This window comes from Cornus florida, unplaced genomic scaffold, assembly GCF_030987335.1.
Source record: "Cornus florida cultivar Cherokee Brave unplaced genomic scaffold, ASM3098733v1 CherokeeBrave_3.0.0_Hap2_Chr08, whole genome shotgun sequence".
NCBI classification, from domain to species: domain Eukaryota; kingdom Viridiplantae; phylum Streptophyta; class Magnoliopsida; order Cornales; family Cornaceae; genus Cornus; species Cornus florida.
This window is the reverse complement of record NW_026775578.1, coordinates 41,973,061-41,997,906: the sequence shown is the minus strand read 5'-3', so window position 1 is coordinate 41,997,906 and position 24,846 is coordinate 41,973,061. Positions and strand designations below refer to the sequence as shown.

The 24,846-nt window shown below is 34.5% G+C and overlaps 1 protein-coding gene across 1 annotated transcript; it reads right to left on the bottom strand.

Moving 5' to 3' along the window:
• Nucleotides 1–18,973: 18,973 nt before the first annotated feature.
• Nucleotides 18,974–24,614, bottom strand: LOC132268616 (beta-glucosidase 12-like). Its single transcript, XM_059769440.1, has 13 exons — nt 24,408–24,614; nt 24,051–24,120; nt 23,256–23,314; nt 22,995–23,070; nt 22,355–22,432; nt 22,180–22,267; nt 21,656–21,911; nt 21,304–21,419; nt 19,880–20,097; nt 19,720–19,751; nt 19,516–19,618; nt 19,282–19,390; nt 18,974–19,142 (listed from the first exon to the last, which is right to left on the bottom strand). Exons 1-13 carry the CDS (start codon nt 24,612–24,614, stop codon nt 18,974–18,976), a joined length of 1,581 nt encoding a protein of 526 aa, XP_059625423.1.
• Between the last annotated feature and the right edge of the window lie 232 nt (nt 24,615–24,846).

Below are 24,846 nucleotides of genomic sequence, written 5' to 3'. Positions count from 1 at the left end.
CTTTTGGGTATATTTACATTATATTGCTTTTTGGCATGACCCCAATTCTGTGCAGAAGAAGTATAAACATGATATTCAAATTAACAAAGAATCTTTTCTCCTCTTGTAGCAATAAGGTAACTATGAATGTGTTTGGATAGACAGAGGAGAAAAGAAAAGAAATGATTGTATTAGTTAGTAGAGAAAAGAAGAAAGAAATAAAATGATAGTAATAATTTTAATTCGTGTTTGGATAGATAGGGGAAAAAAGAAAAGAAATGATAGTTATTTTTGTTTGGATAAGATCGAGGAGGGAAAGAAAAGAAAGAATAGTGACTAAATTACTATCCTACCCTTTCATAACCACTTCACATATTATCCATTTCCAAAATCTCAAATAGGATAGTTGAAATATTTCTTTGTGATAGTTCAATCTAATGGGTAAAAACAAAAGTAAAAAGGAAAAATAAAAAATAAAAAAATAAAAATAATAGATGAAAACAAAATTAGGACATAAATGGAATAACTTTCTTTATATTGATTTGTGGAGGGTATTTTTGGTATTAAGAATTTACAACTTACTCCCACTCCTTTCTCTCCATATCTTCTAAAATTGGGAGAGAAAGCTGATAAGGGATAGGGAGGGATAGCTATCCCTCCCTATCTCTCCCTATCCTCCCTTTTCTCTCCAATTAAGTTACCCAAACACACTCTCACACTATCTTCTCTTTTCTTTTCTCCCTCTATCCTTCCAAACCAACCCTACCAAACGTACCCTGTATTCAGCTTTACCACAATAAGTACAAAACAACACATTAGAACATTCTTAGGATGCATGGACTCCACAATAGTTTAAAGTGTAACAATAGGCACATTTAAGTTTTTGGGTTTAACAAAGATAGTGGGACTCTCACCTTCGACTAACCTGGTGCTGTAGCTATGGGATCGGCTGCAGTATCCCCAGTCTGGTGCCTTTGGGGTGGGCCCGAAGGGCCCTGCCTAGGGGAGTTTTAGGTCATCAAAAAAAGAAGAAGAAGAAGAAGAAGAAGAAGAAGATAATGGGACTCTTCTTACTAGAAAAAGCCTTATCAAAACCTAATCTAGTTTTATCATCTATAGACTTAGCAATAGTAATTATCTTATCATGTTTAATCTTCCTAGAAGTAAAAGTAATCAATTCCTATTTTTTCAATCCAAGCTTAAGAAAATTTAATCTAGCAACAAGAGTATCTATAGCAGACTTAACTTGACTTATGTCATTTTTGACAAATTTTACCGTGCCTTGAAGATCTTGAATGATCAGTTTATTCTCCTTAAGCAACTTGTTTTTTTGCTCACTTTCCTTCTTCGAAGCTTCTTTCTCGATTTCCAATTCATTTAGCTCTTTAGATTACATATTGTAAGCCTTCTTCACTTTGACAATTTCAACAAAGAACTATTAAAAACCTTTTTACAAACTAGCTTTGCTTGATTCTTAATCACTCTTTTCATCACCCGATTTTTCAGATTCATCATCACTTGGAGCCTCGGAATTATCAGAGTTATCTACATCAGACAAAAAAGTTTTCTTAACAATATCATCACTCAACATAGGAATAAATGCAAGAGCATCATCGTTATCAGAATCAGAATAATCATTAGAAAATATAGCCTTGATAGCTTTATCTTTATATTTTTCTTTTGAACTCTTTTTCGCAACAAATCTATTTTTAAGGCTTGGACATTGATTTGATGTATGGTCTCTACCACCATATATCTAACTTGTTATATAAGTTTCCTTATACTCTTCTACATCTTTTTTATTCTTTACCCCAAGATGATGACCCTTTCTCCATGTTACGAAATTTAGACTCGTCCCCTTTCTTAGTATTATTAACCTTTTCTAACTTGAGGAATTTTCTAAACTTTCGAGCCATAGAGCAACTCTTCATCAAAATCAGTATTATGATTATCTTTAAATTTTGTAGATTTTAAAGCCATTTTGATGTTTACCATAATATTGTAACGACCCGAACCCGGAGGTCCGAATCGCTAACCAGGTCCTTACCTGAACCGTAAGAAATTTAAGGATATTGTGGTCATTATGCACCTTACTAAGTGTTAAGAGTCATAATGAAGTCATACAAGTCATTTATAACCAGAATGGTTCATAAAGAAACGAAAGTTCTAACTTCGGGTCTATACCGGACCCCTAGGGTTCATAAGGAAAAAATGGTCATTATGAGTCATAATTATGAAATGAAACTGGTACTAATGAAAATAGGGTTCAAAATCCTTTAATTTGGACTAAAAAATGACCTAATTCGAGTTAGAAACGAAAAAGATATGGTTAATCAAAGTTCGGTCAATAAGTGGGATAAAATGGGCATTCTAACAATCGATCATAAATATTTAGGATCGATCGTAAATATCAGGATCGATAGTAAATATCTATGATCGATCGTAAATATCTATGATCGATCGTGAATTCCATACTTAGAAAAAAATTCTATCAGCCCCGAAATTGGCCCTCTGTCGATCGATCGTAACCCAATGTAGGATCGATGGATTGTGATGACCCTATGGGTGGGTGTGCCGTGGGCCGGTGCAAGACACTGACAGACTACCACACTGGCGAGCTACGAGTGCACAATCCCACATTGCCTGGGTAAGGGAAAGATGAATTGCTTATATGTAGGTGTGTCACTCTAATTGGTATGAGGCATTTTGGGGTAAAGCCTAAGAGCAAAACCGTACGGGCTCAGGTCTAAAGCGGACAATGTCATACTATGTGGTGGAGTGGGTCGTTACAAATGGTATTAGAGCCTGACCTAGTCGGAAGTGTGCCGATGGGGACGTCGGGCCTCCAAGAGAGGTGGATTGTGATGACCCTGTGGGCGGGTGTGCCTGGGCGGGTGTAAGACACTGGCAGGCTACCACACTGGCGAGCTACGGGTGCACAATTACACATTGCCTGGGTAAGGGAAAGGTGAAGTGTTTATATGTAGGTGTGTCACTCCAATTGGTATGAAGCCTTTTGGAGTAAAGCCCAAGAGCAAAACCATGCGAGCTCAAGCCCAAAGCGGACATTATCATACCATGTGGTGGAATGGGTTGTTACAGATTGTAAATGCCCAGAAATTTTCATTTCTTCCCAAAATGCTTCGTTTGGTTCCTATAACTTATTTTTAATAAATGATATAGCTAAACCACTTAAAATCTGCCCCAAAACATTAATAAAGGCATAAATACCCTTCCAAAATAGCTTCCATACATTGTAATGGTTCAAAATGCATCATCAAGGGTTAAGAAATTCATTGATGGCTAGAAATCACAATGAGACCACAAAAGATAAATAAAATTATACAAGTTTGATAGGTTACACCACCAAAGCCATCCGTTTATATTGCTAATGAAATGACTTCAAAATAGTACAAGTTTATGATAAAACTTTACGAATATGACATTGGTTAAAAAAAAAAAAAAATGATGAAAATAAGCATCGTAACTACGCCTAAGTACGTGAAGGCGTCCCATCCATTCTGTCGCTTCTCAACCCTGAAAATGTTCAAGATAAAGGGGTGAACACCACCGCTCAATAGAGTGTAACGACCTAAATCCACTAGATTCGGATCATTAATCGAGTCCTTACCTGACCCAAAATCACCCAAGGGTATAACAATCCTTTTACATTAAATTTATATTTTAAAGTCCAACAAGGACAAGATAGTCATTTGTCACAATTCTAATGGTTTGAGACTCCAAGGGTATAATAGTCATTTACTCGTGTCACATAATAAATAAGGTAAGGTCCGGGGCAATATAGTCTTTTCTGTGGTTAAAATATAATTATTGTATTTTATTGAGTCATAATGCAATTATAATTGGGGAAACTAAATAAAAAATGTGTAAAGTAGGAGTCGGTCGACGTGTGGGAAACTACACCTTAACTGGTTAATGGCATGTACAGTGAAAAAGCTCACTGCCAAGATACCAGTCGACGTGTGTGAAATTCACGTCGATTGGTTCAGGTCACTCAGTCGACGTATGGGGTTTTACGTCGACTGGTTGGGCTATCCTCACCTACCATGCCCACTGTCCAAAGAAAAATCGAAATGCACCAACTTTGATGACCAATCACCCACACTACTACACTCACGTACATAATTGAATACATTTCAACACCTAATACAATAATAACATCCACATTGTAAACATAATTTACCACACGTTACTTAAAATACACTAAATGATTTAGTGTGATTAAAAGTTAATTACATTCCCCTAATGGCCATATACAAAATGAAACTAAATACATCACATGTTGCAAAATAATACATTTTGAATCAATATTTTACCAAATTAAGCCCAAATACAAAAGTTAGCAAAAAGAGGCATTTTCCTACTCTAAGCTAAGGCTGGGGTGGATTATCGTCCGCTACTTCTTTTCCGTGTCCTGAAAAATGTTAAATATAAAAGGGGTGAGCAAAATTACTCAGTAGGTAGTGCCTAAGACACACCTCTTGTGACTTCGTGAATCCAAACAGTGAATAGAACAATAGGGAGCGGGGTCAGACTAAGCCGAGGAAAATACAATATCAATTCCAAGTTCAAACAAATAATTGCCATGCCATGAATGCAATGCCATGCATGTCACTCTCCATTTTCAGAAAACATCCATCGTTTCACAAACTGTTAATATAACCCATCATTTGGTGACTCCGTAGCGATACGAGAGAAGGATTGACCACTGTCCCTGACCTTTGGTACCCCTGCGGCGTCATTTGGGGCCCAGATAGCTCAACCACACTAGGGCGATCTCCCTAATTCCCTCTAGGTTACATTAACACACCGGCCCTTTGGTGACTCCACGGCGATCGGGTTTTCTCAAAATCACTTCAATCAAAACATTTCCTCAAAAATCCCTTTTTCATTTATTCCAAATCATTTTCCTCCATTCATGCCCCATGGTATGCATGTATGTCTCATGCTTTCAATGCTATGGCAATAAGGGATTTTATACCGCACAAATTTATACCACACAAATAAGCATGTTTTACAAGAATTCTAAGAAAATTACACATGCTTTCATATACCACTTCTAGCAAGTTTACAACATAGTAGGCATAGAAAAATCAACACTTAGACAATGAAATTAACACATAAGCATGTTTTTCATTTAATTCAATTAATACATATGATCATAAACTTCATATACAGTATTTACATCATCTTCAAGGCACATAACTCAAAATTAAACATGCTTTACAACAATTAATGAGAGATAACTCACAAAGGAACAAGAACAACATAAATTAGGAACCCCTACCTCAAGCTAGATGAAAATCCCCAATTTATACCCTAGAATTTTGAAATTACAAGCTTAACCAAACAAGAAATTGTTTACATCGACGTGAAAGTCTTGCCGAGCTCTTCGAATTGCCGCAAACGGCTTCTAAAAATTCCAAGTAGTGAAGGAGGAATCAAGTTCTACAGTTTTGATTCAAAAAGAAAAAGAAAAAGCAAAGTAAAGGGGGTGAGAGAGAGAACCAGCGGGGAGAGAGAAAGGGAAGCAAGAAATGAGGCCTAAATGCCTATTGGTTCAATCTTTAACATGATGTATGGGCCTCACCAAAAATTAAATTTATTTTCCCTTTTATTTTTAGTTTCATTACACACCACATATATACTTATACACATTAATTCACAATCATTTAAAACACATTAAATAAAATAAATATGATGCAAATGAATCCAACCAAGATCCCCGGATGCAACGATTATGGTAGCGGGTCCCACGCGGAACCGTCCGGCTTGAAAAACGAAAAAAATGCAAAAATAGTCACCCTTATATTTCAAAGAGTTATAAACTCAATGAAATGCCCCGAACAAATCTAGGACACAATCGGCACACTCCACAATGTTTGGTACGCAAAACGGCAAAAAACGAGAATACCTTTGCAATGACAAAAATTCCAAAAAAATTGGAAAATGGTGAAATTCAAAAACATCACATAAAGTATGCCTAAGGCATGTGCTCTTAAAGCCCTATGAATAAATACATATAGAAGCAAGGAAAAATGATCATATTATTACAGGGGAAATAACGGAATCAACAATATATGGTATTAGCAACAACATAAGTATCAACTTAACCACATTCACATACACTAGTCCACCACAAAATTAACAATGTAGTCAATGCTTATACTATGAATTCTCCACGAACCAATCCCATGATCTCATCCTATACACATGCACTAGCACTTTCCCAACCAATCCATCCACTACGCAAATCCACACTAGAGGTCTCTAACTCCAAATGGCACAAGTTTATCTCTTGTCCACCATTTTGAACACTGGCTAGCTATCCCTGACTTGAGACCACTGTTCATCTAACCATTTGGGGCCTAACTATCAAAATCTCATAAACAAGACTACCGCTTGTCTTCCGTCCATCACAATTCCACTAACTTGAAATTTCGTCCTTTTCACATTCCCCTTTCACTCACACATTCTCTACCCAATGTATGAGCTAAAATACTTCCATGAATGCACCTAGCTAGCATCATGATATTAATATGCCATCCAACAACATCAAAACCATGTTATACAAGCATGCTTCCATAACACAAAAGTCAACAAGTTAGTTCATATAATTAATTAACCAAACATTCAACATGCTTATAAAACACTCACATAATCATCTTTATATACATGCCTTTACAACACAATTTCAACATTACCAATTCCTACAACTCTAACACGGATTGACATGTAACTCAATTGTCATAAGTAAGCATGTTAACAAATTATTCAAATAATTACCTTGGCATATATACAAACTTATACAACTTCATTTTGCTAAGTATACTAACAATCTCTACACATAAATGACATGTAGTCAACATCATTAAGCACCACATAAGGCATGGCAATAACATGAATTTCCATATAGTCAATCAAATTTCTACAACAACGATGCATATCATGCTATATCATGAAATCAACATATAAATACTCACAAAGGCAATAACATGAATTTCTATATAGTCAATCAAATTTCTATAACAACGATGCATAGCATCCTATATCATGAAATCAACATATAAATACTCACAAAAAACCTAAGACTCCATGAATTAGACACCCCTACCTCAAATTAGGGTGAAAACCCTAATCCTACCAAAATCAAAATGACTTTTTCGCGAAACCGGCTCCGTAGGATAAAAGAGGAGGCGAAGGAGATCAACCTTTCCTCTTAAAGCAACCCCAAAAGCTCAAGTCCAAGACTAGGTCGAAATCTCAAAGTGCTCTAATGGACTCCAAAATCACCTCATGTTGTAGATCAAAAGATGCTTACAACATCTCTAACTAGCCCCTCTTCCGAATCCACCCTCTAGGAAACCCGAAAATCCAAGGTGGCTTAAATCTCTAATTTCTTTCTATAGGTGTGTAGAGGAGAAGGAGAGGAAAAACTTTCCCTTCTAGAGCACCCTCAAAATCATAGGTTAATGGCCTCAAATCTAAGCTTTTCCAAGGTTATACATAGAAGGTGATGTATGTATAGATATAGAGAGAAAATGTGAGGAAGAAGAAGATGAATAGTGGTCAAAATTGTCAAACAAATCATATATATAGTCCCACACAACTTCATACTAATTATGTCATTTAACCTAAATTTTCATAACTAATTACTTCATTCTTTCAAACAACTTTCATGAAATTACACTAAGGTAACATCCCACTAAAAAGATAACAATAATGCCCTCCAACAGCCTTTTATTTATGCCCTCGCCATTTCCACGCAATCGGGTGACCCCAGACCTACACAGAGCCTCCCGGTCCAAAAATCCAAAAAATGACCATAATGAACTCAAGTGAGTTTTCTAAGGGTTCTAAACTAGAAGAAACATCCCAACCAACTTCCGGAACACCATGGCACACATCTCTGTGCACAAATAAAATAAGAAAAAAAAATCCGAGACATCACAAATATTTCATCTTAAAATTTTTAATTAACCCCAAAATCTCTCAACCATTATGGATTCAACATCCCTACTTTCTTTTTGGTAAAAATTTTAAAATTTTCTTACAAAATTTCTCTTCACTCATCTTTTTGCCTAGGTTTTGAATATTAGTGACAAGATCATTAAGCTTTGAACAAAACTCAAAAAGAGTTTCATCTTCTTGCATCTTAATATTCTCAAACTTAGTCAAAAGCATTTGAATTTTAAATTTCTTCATAGAATCGATTAGTATCCCTTATGGGTAACTTAGAGAATATTTCAAACTTCTTTGGCAATTTTTCAATCAGAGATCCTAGTTGTAATACCCCTAATTTTCAAAAGGATATAATTGAAATTTAAGTTTTATTTCTTGTGCATTTTAATAGATTATGTGGCTATGTGGTTATGGAGCTTGATGGTGTGTGTTTAATTGAATTGATTGTTTGATTATTTGGCTAATTATTAATTATTTAATTATTTAATATTAATGGATTAATTGTTTGATTTTTGAGTATTATTATTATTAATTGTTTATGTTAATGATAACAGGTTATATATGTACTTATAAATTTTATGTATATTTGGTTATCACGTATAGGACCTTAAATATATATGTAATTATATTTTAATTTTCTTCTCTCTTCTTTTATGATTAGCTGACTTATTATTGGGTTGGGATTAGGGTTTGTAGAAGCCTATATATACGTATTAGGTTTGTCTGTCAAGGGTTGCAAGAAACCCGATTCACGCTACTTTTTAGAAACAGAGAGTTTGAGAGAAAAACTGAGAGAGGAAGCTAGGGTTTTGGCCAAGGGTTGAAAGGCCGGACCAAGAAGGAAGGAAGAGGGTCTGCTTGTGGATTAGAACCAGACCAGTAGGAGGGTTGACGACAATCAGAGGTCACCGGAAAGTCTAGGCAGAGGACAGTTAAAGGTTTCAAACCGAAACCTTAAGAGGCAAGTTCTATTTCTTACTCCTTCCCTTTGACTTGTGTTCTGTGTATGCCTAGAGAATGTCCAGGACTTAATCAGACGTTAAAGTTAGTCTTGTATGCATGTTAATTGAACGATTAAACTATATTGCGTGTTGTTACCTGAAACTGATTTATCGTATTAATGGTTTCATATGTTGTAATTGTTAATTGTTATGTTGATACATACTGTACTCATATGCATTTTTAGATAAATTTCAGAGATGGATTAGATCTTAGGAACCTTAATAAATCGTTACAGAGGGTTCGAGATATTGCCGGAGGCGAAAAGGATGATCGGTAATCAGTTTACGGCTCTCGGGGAGAAAGAGCTGGCTCTCTAATAGAGGGAGCCGGCTCCCAGCACTACAGAGCCGGCTCCCACTTGTGAGGAGCTGGCTCCCGAGAGGGCAGAGCTTGCTCTCAAAGTTTGGGAGCTTGCTCTCGCGCTGGAACTTGCAGAATTTTTTTATTTTTATTTTATTTTTTATGTTCTATTTGGCCGTTTGGGGTATTTTAAATAATATTAATCATGTTTTAGCACTGTAATAAGCATAGTTGACTATCTGAAAATGTAGTATGCTTATATTAGATTAGTTGATATTTTGTCTATTTATATACTTTATCAATTATTGGATTTGTGGATTATTGTGAAATTTACTTTTGAGTATTTCAGTATAATGTGCTCAGTTTATATTTCTGATTATCATTATATCATTCTCTGGATTTTAATTGATGAATTGCTTATTCTGTTTAATCAATTATCGGATTTGTTTTGTGGATTAATATTCTGGATTTTAATTGATGAACTATTAAATTCTGTTCTGTCAATTACATGGATTAATATTCTAGATATTAATTGATGAACTATTAAAAGTATGTTCTGTCAATTACATGGATGCTATGGATTATGTGCACCAGTATGGGACAGTGGCATACTAGGGACGGATTAGTTTAAAATACGAAGTCCTACCTACTCTGGAATAAGGGAATGGATTAACATTTAAATCCTATTTATATTTCATGTCAAGGCAACAAATAGTTGAGTAGCACTACTTTGGATGTGGATGGAGTTTAAATATATATTTATAGTATCACGATATGAGCCTGAGTCTCAGGATCGATGGTTAGGGAGCGTATATGCATTGGGATGCATAGCTGGCTATGATGGTAGAGGTGTACCCTGTTATGTCTAGGTACTCATGCCCACTTCAGGTGCATTTTGCACGTTGCCTACTAGTCAGGTTGAGACCACCTTGTAGTCCAGTGAGAGTCCCTTAGTGTGGATATATATATAGTTATGGACTATATAGCTATTGTTGGGGTTGTCTAAGATGTATCTGTATATCGAGTCTCTATTTGGATTGTAGTAGAATAGAACTTGTTCGTGGGCCTGACCCACTATTATTTTTCAGGTATCGGACGGTTCCAGTCTTAGAGCTTGTTCGTGTTGAGTAGAGACAATCACTCACTCTTCCAACTACGTAAGACTATTAGCTATGTTTTAGTTTTAGTTTTCTTTTTAGTTCAGTTTGTTTAGTTAGGATTTTCTAAGGGTCCACATAGTATGGATTCCCAAGTTATATTATTATTTGGAGGATTACTTGTATCAGAAGAAATTGTTTATAAATGAAAGTTATTCTGATGATTAATTATTGGTTTATCGTTTTAGTTTCTTTTCAGCATTTTATTTAGTCTTGTTAATCATATTTATATTCTGTGTTCGATGATTACCATTTGTTTTTTATATCCTCGGGCATTCGGGCGTGGGCCTGGCCAACCCACATCTGGGAATCCGGGGGTATCACAGTTGGTATCAGAGCACTCCAGGTTCAAGTGTCATTAGGAGTGTCTTTTGTTATAAGACTTCTGCGTTGCGTCTCTTAAAACTTAGAGCCCATAGTAGGATTTGTTTTACTTTATTTACGATTCGTTAGAAGGAGCTGATGTCAATTAAATTCTGTAGTTACAGAATGGTTGACATGGGAGGAGGATTTGGGTCCAAGACAAAAGTGATAAAGACCCAAAAGAGTAAAGAAGTGCATTATCGATTCTTTGCCTGAAGGCAGAATTAGGGATTTAAGGTTTAAGTTCTGGTTGGCGCTACTTTTAAATGTAAGCCAAGGAAGGAATTAGGTGTACGTGATAGGTCACCGCATATTGGGGCCAACATGACTTCAGTTGATCTCAAAAAGGAGACAAGGGGGAGTAGGAGTCCGAAGAAGATCCTAATGGAGGAGATTTCAACGTATCCAAGAAAGAGGGTACTAAATTTTGAAGATGAATTATCGTGTGAGGGTGATCTTATTTGCTAGTGATATATCGAATAATATTGGTAGAATTGGTATTGATCAATCTATAAATAGTTGAACTTTCTTATCATCTCTAAAAGAGATATACAAGAAGTACTCTTCAGGAGTTTAGGGATCGGATGGAATTCTTATCAGAACGAAATACATGATTTTATATCACATACAGGAGGGCATTGAAATTATGCTGTGATGTTTTATTCACTTTATAAAGGCAAGTTAGACAGTTTACATTTTCGCGTATAAAGAGGATGAGGGATTAGGCCCTTGGTATTTGCTTAAGCAAACGAATGTTGTTTTTCAGCTATGTTTAAAGGATATGTTTCGAGGTTGGATGATTACCTACGAAATTATAAAAGTAAATTTTGTGAAACAATTTTTGCAAGTTGATTTTAGAGGAGGTTTTTCTTTTCTAGAAAGAACGATGTTTTAAGTAGGATTATATTTTGTTTTATTGTGTGTATTTTACGTATTTTATTTTCGTCAATTATTCAGGATTTGATATGTGGTTTAGTTGGATACACAAGGGTGTGATAAGCCAACTACTGTTTTAGAGTAATAGCGCTGTTTACGCTTGGAGTGTGAGCATGAGGTCATAGGATTTGGGTGATATACATAAATTTGGCCAATCTAATGGACCTGGATATGCGTAATTGTGATATACTATTTGGGATTGGATAGTTAAACCATCACTACGAGTCAAATAATCTAGTACGATTAGTTTGACATACTTTACGCTAGGTATGGATTCGTATCATTTTTTTTAACGCCATGGTAATGATGGTTGTTAATTTTTTTTTGGTATTCATGATGTTGTGGTAAATAAAGACCACTGTAACGCCACGATAGTTTATCAACGGTGTCAGAGTTGCAAAACATCTTCTTGGGATTCCAGAAGTTGTCACTAAGTCTGAAGGAGGATTTAGTACTGGATTGGGTACTTATTAAAATGACGCCAAGAGAGGATAGTAGACTAACTAAGTCTTCATCAGTCTATTCTTAACCAAGACACTATTCACAAGTATGTCATTTGGAGGAATTACCGGTGTTGCACTTGAGGAGGAACCAATGTTTCTACACTGTATAAAATATGGAATTTTTTTTTAAGTCATATTTCGCGACAATTAGTTGTTGCTAGGAAATTGATGATTTGTTTGGATGATGGAAAAAGTTCCATATTCTTGTGAAGTTAGATAAGAAGTATAATAGACACTCACATGTGTTAAAGAATCAGGGTGGGTCAAAATATGTAAGTGAGACTGAACACCTATATAAGAAAGAGGTGCACGGTGTGTGTGGAAGCTAGTTGACTTTCAATGAATAGAATTACAGGTTGTTTTTCTTTATCGGTAAGTTTATCACGGATTAGTGGTGCATAGATTAAGTTATAGAGTTCGCTTTTGACGATGCTCCAATTTAAACAATGGGTGTGGACGAAAGCTAGTGGTACCAGACTAATGGTACTTTCTGTAGACAATTTGGAAGGAGGATGTAAGAATTGAGGTCCACAACTCTTAGTTCTTTATTTACTCTGGTGGAAACATGATACTTTATGGTATGAAACAAGATGTTTGGAGGACAGGCAGGAGGAGAGATATAGTGATTTTGTCTCTAAGTGTAATATTTATTAGATAATCGTGATGGATCATCAGAGATCACTAGGTCCTTGCAGCTATTTCCTATACTGAAGTGGAAATGACAGAGCATTTTTCACAGATTTAGTTAAGGGATTGCTGATTTTACACAAGGGTCAGGATTCTGGTTGGGATATTGGTTGACTGATCGATAAATTAAATTAGTTTCATTTTGTCTATTTTTAACTGGTAAGATATCAGTTCATATAAATAGAACGGATCACGAGATGACTTAGATGGATAGAAGTGGTGATGCATACTTTGCATTAAGTTCTGTCTAGTGGAAGTAAATATGAAAGTGGATACTCTTAACAACCGATATGGTAATTAAACCTTCGGGTAGTTGTTGAGAAATCAGTTGAATGTATAGCATATGTAACAATAACACTTGTTATTACTCAGGTAATTGAAGAGGTCAACTTAGAATGTCGAAGCTGACCTGGAGGCGGTGTTATCTTACTCAGATAGATTCTGTAACTGATGTTATCGAGGTCAGAGTGCCTAAAATGTAAAATATATTATTTTACAGTGCACTCAAATGGTCATGCGTTACATCGAGATATCTAATGTTAGTTTTGGTGAGCCGGTACGGATAGGGACATGTACAAAACTATCTATAAGAGTAACACCTGGTATAAAGGTGGAAAATTGATAATCGGATATCATTGGAGATTTTTACCACTTCCTATTTCAAATTGGGAGTGGGACTAATCAGGACTGGAAGGTCAGTAGAAATTGTCAACATTTATTTAGCATTTTTCTTCCGTATGGGATTCGAGTGCTGGATTAGGTACGTTTGTTTATGAACATTAATTAGAGTAATGTTCACTTTGGAGTTTCATGTCAAGTGCACATTGCACTGATAATAGAGTACGTTCTAGCATGTGGATATCCATCATTATGGATAAAAGTGTTCTTTCGAAAGAATTTTCTGACGATGTTGGAGCAATAACTTTGTTTCACATCTCCGGATGGGGGATTTGATCAAGACATTATATTTAATCGTGGAGGATATGCTTGAGACATATATCTTTGGTTTTTATAGATAATTGGAAGTGTTTACTTCACTTTTCGGAGTATTTGTCAGTCATATAGTTGGCACAAGGAGGTTGTTGTGACAACAATTGAGGTTTTTTATCGTATAATGCAGACATCTCATTTGTTGGTTTTAAATAAAAGTAAGGGTTGTACAATCAAACCTTGACTTCATTTAAGGATACGTCGGAGAGAAATACTCTCATTTGTAATGGATTGCATGCGGTTGGGCGACGACAGTACAATTTTGTAAATAGTTGAACTCGTCCACTAGAGTTTTTTATTCGAAAACGGTTTTTTGGGATGCCTTCCATATAGGAAGCAATGTGCGTTTTCGAGGAAGGTCAGTTTTTATGTATTAAATTACCTTTTCACGGATTGTGTTTATCAATTGAGCCGGTAGCTTATAATTTAGCGTTACCAAAACATTAGCATTGGGTGCATAGAAGTTTTGCGAATATATGTTATCGAATCTGGAGGCATATGGATTTGTAACCAGGTATAAATATTGGATAAGGATGAGTTGTTGTTACCTACAACCTACGTGTCGTATATTTTTTGTGTTTCTTAAATATAAGAACCATTAAGTTTCTAGGAGTAGTTGGGATTCGATGGAGCCCATACACAAAGGTAGTGTCCACAATGGAACGAAAATGAAAAGAATTCAAAATTTCGTGAATTCTGAGGATGGAATTCCTTTTGTTAGGGGGGAAAAATGTAATATCCCTAATTTTCAAAAGGATATAATTGAAATTTAATTTTTATTTCTTGTGCATTTTAATGGATTATGTGGCTATGTGGTTATGTAGCTTGATGGTATGTGTTTAATTGAATTGATTGTTTGATTATTTGGCTAATTGTTAATTATTTAATTATTTAATATTAATTGTTTGATTTTTTGAGTATTATTATTATTAATTGTTTATGTTAATGTTAATAGGTTATATATGTACTTATAAATTTTATGTATATTTGGTTATCACATATAGGACCTTAAATATATATGTAATTATATTTTAAGTTTCTCTTCTCTTCTTTTATGATTAGCCAACTTATTATTGGGTTGGGATTAGGGTTTGTATAAGCCTATATATACATATTAGGTTTGTCTGTCAAGGGTTGGAAGAAACACTATTCACGCCACTTTTTAAAGACAGAGAGTTTGAGAGAAAAATTGAGAGAGGAAGCTAAGGTTTGGCAAAGGGTTGAAAGGCCGGCCAAGGAGGAAGGACGAGGGTCTACTTGTGGATTAGAACTAGAGTAGTAGGAGGCTTGACGACAATCAAATGTCACCGGAAAGTATAGGCAGAGGACAGTTAAATGTTTCAAATCGAAACCTTAAGAGGCAAGTTCTATTTCTTACTCCTTCCCTTTGACTTGTGTTCTGTGCATGTCTAGAGAATCTCCAAGACTTAATCAGACGTTAAAGTTAGTCTTGTATGCATGTTAATTCAATGATTAAACTACATTGCGTGTTGTTACCTGAAACTGATTTATCGTATTAATGGTTTTATATGTTGTAATTGTTAATTGTTATGTTGATGCATACTGTACTTATATGTATTTTTAGATAAATTTCGGACATGGATTAGATCCTAAGAACCTTAATAAATTGTTACAAAGGGTTCTGGACATCACCGGAGGCGAAAAGGATGATCAGGAATCAGTTTACGACTCTCAGGGAGAGAGAGCCAGCTCTCTAATGGAGGGAGCCGGCTCCCAAGACAGCAGAGCTTGCTCTCGAAGTTTGGGAGCTTGCTCTCGCGCTGAAACTTGCAAAATTTTATTTTATTTTATTTATTTATTTATTTATTTATTTTAAAGTTCTATTTGGCTGTTTGGAGTATTTTTAAGTTGTTTAAGATGCTATGAATGATTTAAATAACTGTAATGGACATATAAAAATACTCGGAAGTATGATTTATAACAATATGCTAAAGAATATAACAACATGAATTTTAACAGTAAACTTGCATGTTGATTACGAAATCAAGGATTTAATTGCTTACTAGTATTCTAGCAATTTTTCTTTATAAGGTTAAATAATGTTAATCATATTTTAGCACTGTAATAAGTATAGTTGACTATCTGAAAATGTAGTATGCTTATATTGGATTAGTTGATGTTTTGTCTATTTATATACTTCATCAATTATTGGATTTATGGATTATTGTGAAATTTACATTTGAGTATTTCAGTATAATGTGCTCACTTTATATTTCTGATTATCATTATATCGTTCTCTGGATTTTAATTGATGAACTGCTTATTCTGTTTTGTCAATTATTGGATTTGTTTTGTGGATCAATATTTTGGATTTTAATTGATGAACTATTAAATTCTGTTATGTCAATTACATGGATTAATATTCTGGATTTTAATTGATGAACTATTAAATTTTGTTCTACAATTACATGGATTAATATTTTGGATATTAATTAATGAACTATTAAATTCTGTTCTGTCAATTACATGGATGTTGTGGATTGTGTGCACCGGTATGGGACGGTGGCACAGTAGGGACGGATTAGTTCAAACTACTAAGTCCTACCTACTCTGGAATAAGGGAATGAATTAATATTTAAATCCTACTTATATTTTGTGTCAAGGCAGCAAATAGTTGAGCGGCACTACTTTGGATGTGGATGAACTTTAAATATATATTTATAGTACCACGATATAAGCTTGAGTCTCAGGATCGATGGTTAGGGAGCGAATATGCATTGGGATGCATAGCTGGCTATGATGGTAGAGGTGTACCCTGTTAGGTCTAGGTACTCATGCCCACTTTAGGTATGTTTTGCATGTTGCCTACTAGTCAGGTTGACAGAGTGTGATCGGTGGAAAATAGTAGGACCGATTGGACTTTGGCAATTTGCAATTTTGAATTCAAAAACATTGATTGAAAACTAATCCGATTTAAACATAAAGTGCATTGTGTATTCTCTCACACACATACGTTTACTAAATGATATTCTCCTCAAACTGAAATACTTGCTCAAGTAGTTCTGCTTCCGACATAAAGTTTTGAAATAAATCAAAGATTATAGTTCGATCAGACACGTTTTTTACACCAAAAGTTGCCAATTACAAATATATATCTCACAAATTGCACCTATGTGTTATGTCTACACCGTCCACAGGGATTGAGTGAACAGTGTGCAACAAGATAAGCAATATGCACAAAGTCCAGTAAGTAATGAGATGTCGAGATAAGTTTAAACCAAAATGATGTTATGATATAATATATGTAATCAGTAAGAGAAAACATTAAGAAATTATGTAATATACAATATTAATTTGTAGAGGGAGGAGGAGAGTTTTGTATATGTTTTCCAGGAGCTTGTCGTTGGTCTCAACCCGCAGGGTTTTGCAGTGGAGGGCTCTGGGAGTGCAACACCTTGTTTGCTGATATCGGTGATTGCAGATGTTTGTCAATGGTAGCGAGGTGTGAGTAGGACAGGTACAACAGGTGACGAATTAGGGTTCCGACGTACTTTCGATAGATGTGGGTTGTAATGGTGGCAATCAAGGGTTTTGGTGGGGTGTGGTCTTGATTTTAATTGGTGGTGTATTAGTGAGTGAGGGTTTCGTCATAGCAATCGTACAATTCTCCCACCAAGGGATGAAAGAGAGCAGGAGATAGAGAAGTAAGGAGTGAAAAGGGTGGTGATGGTCGATTGACAACCAAATACACCAAAACTTTATTTTTATTTTTATTTATTTATTTATTTATTTATTTTTTGAAAAGTGAAGTAAATATTATAAATAGAGAAATGGATCACAAAACAGGGCCAAAAAGCGCAGTTAGCCCAGGCTAACTTCAAGAATAAGGCCCAAAGCCCAACCCAACAATTACATTTTCCTTGCCTTCATCGAACAAAGGCACAAAATTCCCAAAATAGAAAGCAGTTCTAAAATGGCCCATGACAGCCAACAATCCGGTAATCATGGCTTTGAGCCTTACCTCATCTCCTTGAGGTTCGCCTAGATTGATCAGGAGGCTTAGCTGGTGGATGCACACATGATTCATGAACCTCCCATTCAATTGTTGTTCTTCTGCAATTACGAGCATCCTTGATAAATGAAACCAGAATCTTCTCTCGAACAGATATGTGAGATGAAGGATTGAATTGGCTGAAAGAGATTTCTTTTTGAAAATTCGCCTATTCTTCTCCATCCAAATGTTGTAGACCAGTGACGCCAAACATAGCTTGGAGATTGAGTTGCTTGTGATTCCGGTTGAGCCTCTCCAGTGGTGCGCAGCCCAGTGAACAAAGTTGGACCAAGAAGATGGGAGGATATGCAATCCACAACGTGCTTGAAGGAATGTCCACAAGGGTTTGACAAAATCACATTTAAAAAATAAGTGGTTATGGGACTCTGGTTCACAGTTGCAGAGGGGGCATATTGTTGAATTAATGTGTGCTGTGCATCTTCTGTCGAGTATGGGGAATCTTTGTTGGATGGCTATCCAAAGGGTAAAGGCGTGTTTTGGTAATGTGGGATTGGACCATAACAGATGTGGCCATAGGAGGAATGGGATGTCTTTGTTGATCAGATACTCAAATAAGAAGATTTAACATGTATGCCAAATTTAAAAGGTCGTACACAGCATTCCATCATAAACAACATCAACATCCTTAAGAACTATGGAGAAGATAATTATCTTCTGCTTGTTGATACAGGATACAGTTCAACATTATTGGAGACAACAAAAGTTTCTCTCTATGCTTTTAGAAAGTTCTTGAACCATTTGGATGAGAGTTTTGGGTATCTTTTTAACCCAATAGAAATTGAGTGTGCTATAATTTTTACTAGATCAAAGACGGGATGGTTGAAAAATGATCAGATACTCAAATAACAAAGTTTGATATCCATGCCAAATTAAAAATTCGTACATAGCATTCCAACATAAACAACATCAACATCCTTATTCAACTAAAGAAAAAAACATCAACATCCTTAATAACTATGCAGGAGATCAAAAACCATCTTCTGCTTATTGATACAGGATACGTAAAGTTCAACATTATTGGAGAGTTGTCTATTTTCTCTCTATTTTTTTAGAAAGTTCTTGAACCATTTGGATGAGAGTTTTGGATATCTTTTTAATCCATCATTAAAGTCTACGTAGTTGATGCCAAAACGAACAGTATAACCGGCATTCCATTCAAAATTGTCCAATAATGACCATGCAAAGTAGCCCTTTAGATTGACGCCATTCCTATAGATAAAAAGGAAAAGAGTAAAATAAAAATCATATATATATATATATATATAGTCATTCTTATAATTTTGCAATTCACTATCGTAAATTTTAAAATCGTTATAAAAAAAATCATATAATATATAGTCATTCTTACTTGATTGCTTTTAGAACAAAAGCAAGATGTTGATAGTAGTACTTTATCCTAAAATTGTCAATGAGGGCTTTCTTGAGTGGCAGTGTCGCATTATTAACCTCATCAACCCCTACAAAATAAAAAAATAAGGGTTATATAATGTCGATCAAAATGGTATAAATACCTTCTTTTTAGATTGGCCTTGCTTGACTAAGGAACAGTATGTGTGTGTGTGGAGGGTAGTAGATTAGTTACCATTTTCTGTAATATGAAGAATAGGATTGTTGTATTTGATTTTTATGTAGACTAGAAGATCCCAAATCCCTTTAGGATAAACATGAAGCCAATCTGAACCAGCCTGTAACATAATTTAAGAATAAATTATAAACATAACAATTTTATGTACATTATTAATATTAAAATAAAATGTATTATATCAGGTTTATTTACACACTATACCTGTACACCAATAAGAACCCCATTCCTCTCAGCTACAATAAACAATTTAATATCATGATCTTTAGTACAAAGGAAGATATATACAGTAGAATTTTTTTTTTTAACAGTAGAACTTTGAATCCAACTAAAAGAGAAAGTGATGAGTTTGGGGTGAACTTACTTGTAAGATTAACTCGGGAATCTGTTGTGTAACTGGGGTTTGCAACACTGGAGTTGGATTCATGGGCTGCATAAAAAGAGGTATAGTAGTTTATGCCAATAAAATCATATGAACCTTTTACCATCTTCGATTCTTCTTTAGAGAACTTTGGCAGCCGTTTTCCAACCAGAGCTCGCATGGTGAGAGGATAATTACCATTTACCAATGGGTCCATAAACCTAGAATACAAGTGGAAGTTAGAAAGTTTATGTGTTTGTGTGTATATAATGAAATGAGTTTATTTAGAACTATGTAAAATTAAAAAGAAACAATCTTAGATGGATGTTACTTTTCAAATAAATAAAAAAATCTTAGATCGATGGCTGTGTAATTGTTACAAAAATAGTAATACGCTAATAATAAAGATCTATATAATGATTAGGGTTATAAATAAATCGAGTTGTTTATGAAAAGGTTCGGCTAGTACTCGTTACGAATACACTAATTCTAACAAAAAGTAATAAAGGAGGCTTGAAAGATTTGTTCATACGTTATGTACAATTATATATGTCTATAAAATTACTCGTTTATTTTTGTTTTAAAATTTTTATTGGAACTTTTTAATACTTGGGAAGTGTTAAAAAAAATTATATATAACGATTTATTAAACGAGCCTGATGAGTTTGAAAATGAGCTTGAATTAATTTTAACATGAGTTTAATTTGTTTTCTTTAAATGAGCCAAACTCAAGATTTTTTAAACCATGACGAGTCTGAACTTAGCTTTTTAAGCTCGTCACAATTCCAAGTCGAGCCTATAAACAAATGAGTCAAGCCCGAACACCCTAAAGCTAAGCTCAGTTCGGTTTGTTTACAACCATGTGTACAATAAAAGGATATGATTCAAGTACTAAAGAAATATTTCATACAACAAAAGTACGACATTATTAAAGGAGTGGCAAAATTCGACACGATCCGCTAACACGACACGAATTTTGTGAGTTTTCATTAACCTTAATCGTATCCGTGTCATAATTGTATCAATCCATTTAGCCCATTTAATTAATCATGTTGTGTTTTTAGAAATCAAACCATTTAACCCGATTAGACCTATTGAATCAATCGTTAACCTCTAACCTGTTTTAACCCAAATATAATGGACAATTCTATCATTTCTATATAAATCCAAGGATATTGTATTTGGCCATTTTTTAGAATTCTTTTTTTAGTTAAAGGATTTTTTTATAATTGTATTGTCCAATTATTCTCATTTTTAGTCATCCACTATCTCAATTTTTTCATTATTTTTGCATTTCATACTTTAATAAATGAATTACATGACCTATTTAAGTTAAGCTGGACATTCATTGAACCCATAATTAAGAGTTCTTTAAAATGTCAGAAATTACAATTAATTTCTTCAATCATGTAGCATACAATACTCACCATCCAAGCATGAAATCTAGGGCTCGTATCGAAGCACGACGGTCGACAGGCGAATTAGAGTAAGGCACCATCCAGGTTGAAACAAGAGTAATCCCAATCTTTCCCTTTTGTTTCTTCTGCATGCTCATAATAATAATATTATTATTAGTATTATTATATCGATAAATATGCCATTGTAAACAAGAAAAAAAGCATGAACCAGGGATTTCAATTTCAAAATATCACAATCACTATCTGGTTCAAAAATATCGTTCAATTAAACAAAGTTACATTCATGTTGTAATTTTGATTTAATTGATTAGTTGGACAAAGTTCCGACGCCCCGTTTATCCAAAAAAAAAAAAAGTGTCACCTGATACTTTTCTTTGTATAATTTTACAGCAGCAGCATGAGCCAGAAGTTGATTGTGTGTCACAATATATGGTTCAGTGCCTGAGTCTCCACCTGTGCAGTTATTTTGTAGCCAAGAAGAGCATCGACCGGGAGCAAGGTCACCGGTTGCATACCCTGTATTGCTAAAGCTCCATGGCTCATTCAATGTTATCCAGTTTTTCACTCGATCGCCAAATTTCTTGAAGCAAAGTTCCGCAAAGTCACGAAAATCGGCCCTGTCATTAGTTTAATTTATACCATAAAAACTCTTGCTTGATAATATCTTGGAGTATCATATATACAGATGGATCTGAATATCAACAATTGTTAATATGTGGTGCTTAGTCCTAGCATTTGAGTCGACATCTTAATGTGTGATGTTATTACCATCTCTCTCTCTCTCAAAATGGGGGAAAATTAAATTCATTACTGTTGCGTAAAAGTGCACTAACTATTGAATTAATCAAGTATATAAAATACTAAGATTAAAATCAAGTGACTTACACAACTCGAGGACTCAAGAAACCACCATACAGCTCCTCTAAGGATTGAGGAAGATCCCAATGGAAGAGAGTCGCGTAAGGCTCAAGGTCTACACAAGTTTGACAAAATGCACTACTTTAGATGAACAATTATACACACACAAAATTACTGGTACTAAGAGAGCGTCAATCTTTACTCTTCTTTTTCAGCTCGTCTATGAGGTTATTGTAGTAATTTACTCCTTCCTGATTCACACCTCCACTTAGATTCCCAACTGCAAACAAGGAAAGTCAATAGAAAATCTCAAATTTGGGACAATTGATAGCACACTAATTTCTAGAAAATTCAATTTATCTTTTTTGTTCTCAATAAATATACTTAGAGCCTTGCTATTTGTTGCGATTGTCGTTGCGACAGATGACCGTCACAACACTTACAAGGAGAAATTATTAAATGGTTCGAGATTACATGATTCTGACCAATAACAATTGGACATACAAGTAAAAATTTACTTACGTGTTGAATTGTAATTGACCGGGATTATGTAGTTCCGGACCAAATAATAATTTCTCACTCACAAGAGGTTGTGAGATATCATCAGGCCCGTCATCCATCATGGTGAGCTCCACAAGGGGATGAGGGTTGCGATAATCTCCTGTATGTCCTCACTTAATTTCAATGGTTGACATACCTTTTAAGGAGGCAGAAATTATACCATTAAAGTTAAGCGATAAGAAATTTGTTTATAGGTTCCCAAAACAAGATTTTATTTTACTTTTTAATTTTTGAGAACCTCTAAACATTTTTTAAATTAAAAAATTAAGTGATCATCTTACGTGGTAACACTCTGGACCATGCGATTGAGAATCGATAGGCATCTAGACCCATTCCCTTGATGAAGGCCACATCTTCCTGTTACGTGATTGAAAGATTATCATGAAAATTACTTACCCCAAAAAAAATAATAATAATAAGAGATTATCATAAAAATTAATTTTATTTGTATTTTGTATGAGTAATATATATATATACAGGACTACTCAGAGAGAAAAATCAAAAAGGCCACAAAATATTTTGACTTGCAATAGCACATGTACCTTGTATCGATGGTAAGAATCTACGGCCACATCTCCATTACTACGATCACTTATCTTCTCTACAGTCCACAATGAAAAAACCGGATATATAACATATGTCATTTTTATTTTTGTCATTACATATATTTTCGTTGAATGAAAATATTATAAATAGAGACAAAACCAGCAACAAAGCAGAACACAAGGCCCAAAAGCTAAGCCGTTGTAATTAAATTTTTGAAAAATTCATAAATCAATTGTACTGTAATTTTTTTATAATATTAGTCTTGGTGTATATATTGAGAAAATAATAATCCAAAAAAATTGATAAAAATGCAACTGAAAGAAAAGGATTTTTGTAATGAAGAACAATATTTGTTAACAAATTAATCTTCCTTCAACCTTTTTTCAAATTTCTAAAATTTCATTTCTCAAATAAAAATTTGAGTACATTGATTTCACTTTGAGAAAGATATATATATATATATATATCACTATTACCTTGATGAATGATTAAAAAAGAGAAATGCATCATTTTAATTAATGAAATAAAATCTTTCACGGTTTAGAAAAACGCAATTAGAGAAAAAGTACATTAATAACTTATAAAAAATATTAGCATATATTTTATTATTATTGTTTTGGCATTTTTTCCATCTCGGTATCATAACACTTTAATTTTTCCTTCTTCTCAATGTTAGCTCCATAGAATGGATGAATATTTGCATATAATTTAATATAATTTTATTTGTAAACATCATATAACAAAAATGTCTAACAATGAGACCAGTTTTGCTGTTTTTACAAGAGAGAAACCTGGATATGTATGTGTGAAATAATCCCATATACTTGGGCCTTTACCACCTTCAAATGCAGCACCTTCATACTGAAAACAAATAAAAATAGAAATATAAGATAGCAGTTACAAACATATATTAGGGAAAAAAACATATATTATTATTATTATTATTATTATATCTTTGTTTTATATACACTAAACTATGTTTGTAACCACAAAATCGGGCCTTCAGAATTGAAATTGGGAAAATATAATTTAAACAATTTTAAACTAAAATTTCTCCAATATCAATTCCAAGAGACTAAATCATTGCTCCTAAATGTAACATACGAATATTTTGAATGTTATGAGTAACTCGTAAAATTCAATCCTACCTGATAAGCAGACGATGCTGCCCCAAAGACGAAACCATCCGGAAAACTGCTACGATTAAGTGAATCTATTCTGTAACTAGGCGATAAAGGATCGCTTTTCCGGTCGATCAAAGACATTCCATAACTCCTTGGAAAAGCTGCATTGCTTGCCACTGCATTAGCAATGACCAGAACTAGGGCAAAGAGGAGATAACTCTGAATCCCCATTACAACTAGATCGAGCTTACTTTTGGTTATACCAATAATATTAGCTCTGGTACGAGTAAAGGGAAGCACAGGATGGGCTTTATATAGAGCAACATAAGCTAGGATGGTGGAAGCTGTACTATTATTTTATTTTCTTTTCTTTTTTGCTCAATCACTTCACTGAGCGTACGTTTAGGGTTCATGTTTATGGAAGCCATGCACGTGAATGAGTATGCATTTTTAAAAACTAAGC

What these genes read in the sequence shown, in the direction of transcription:
- LOC132268616 (XM_059769440.1), bottom strand. Translation starts at nt 24,614, where the DNA reads ATGGGGATTCAGAGTTATCTCCTCTTTGCCCTAGTTCTGGTCATTGCT. An exon ending in AGACGAGCTGAAAAAGAAGA is followed by an intron (nt 22,268 to 22,354) that starts GTAAAGATTGAC and finishes AAACTTGTGTAG; the next exon opens with ACCTTGAGCCTTACGCGACT. An exon ending in TTTGTTCTAAAAGCAATCAA is followed by an intron (nt 19,143 to 19,281) that starts GTAAGAATGACT and finishes TTTTATCTATAG; the next exon opens with GAATGGCGTCAATCTAAAGG.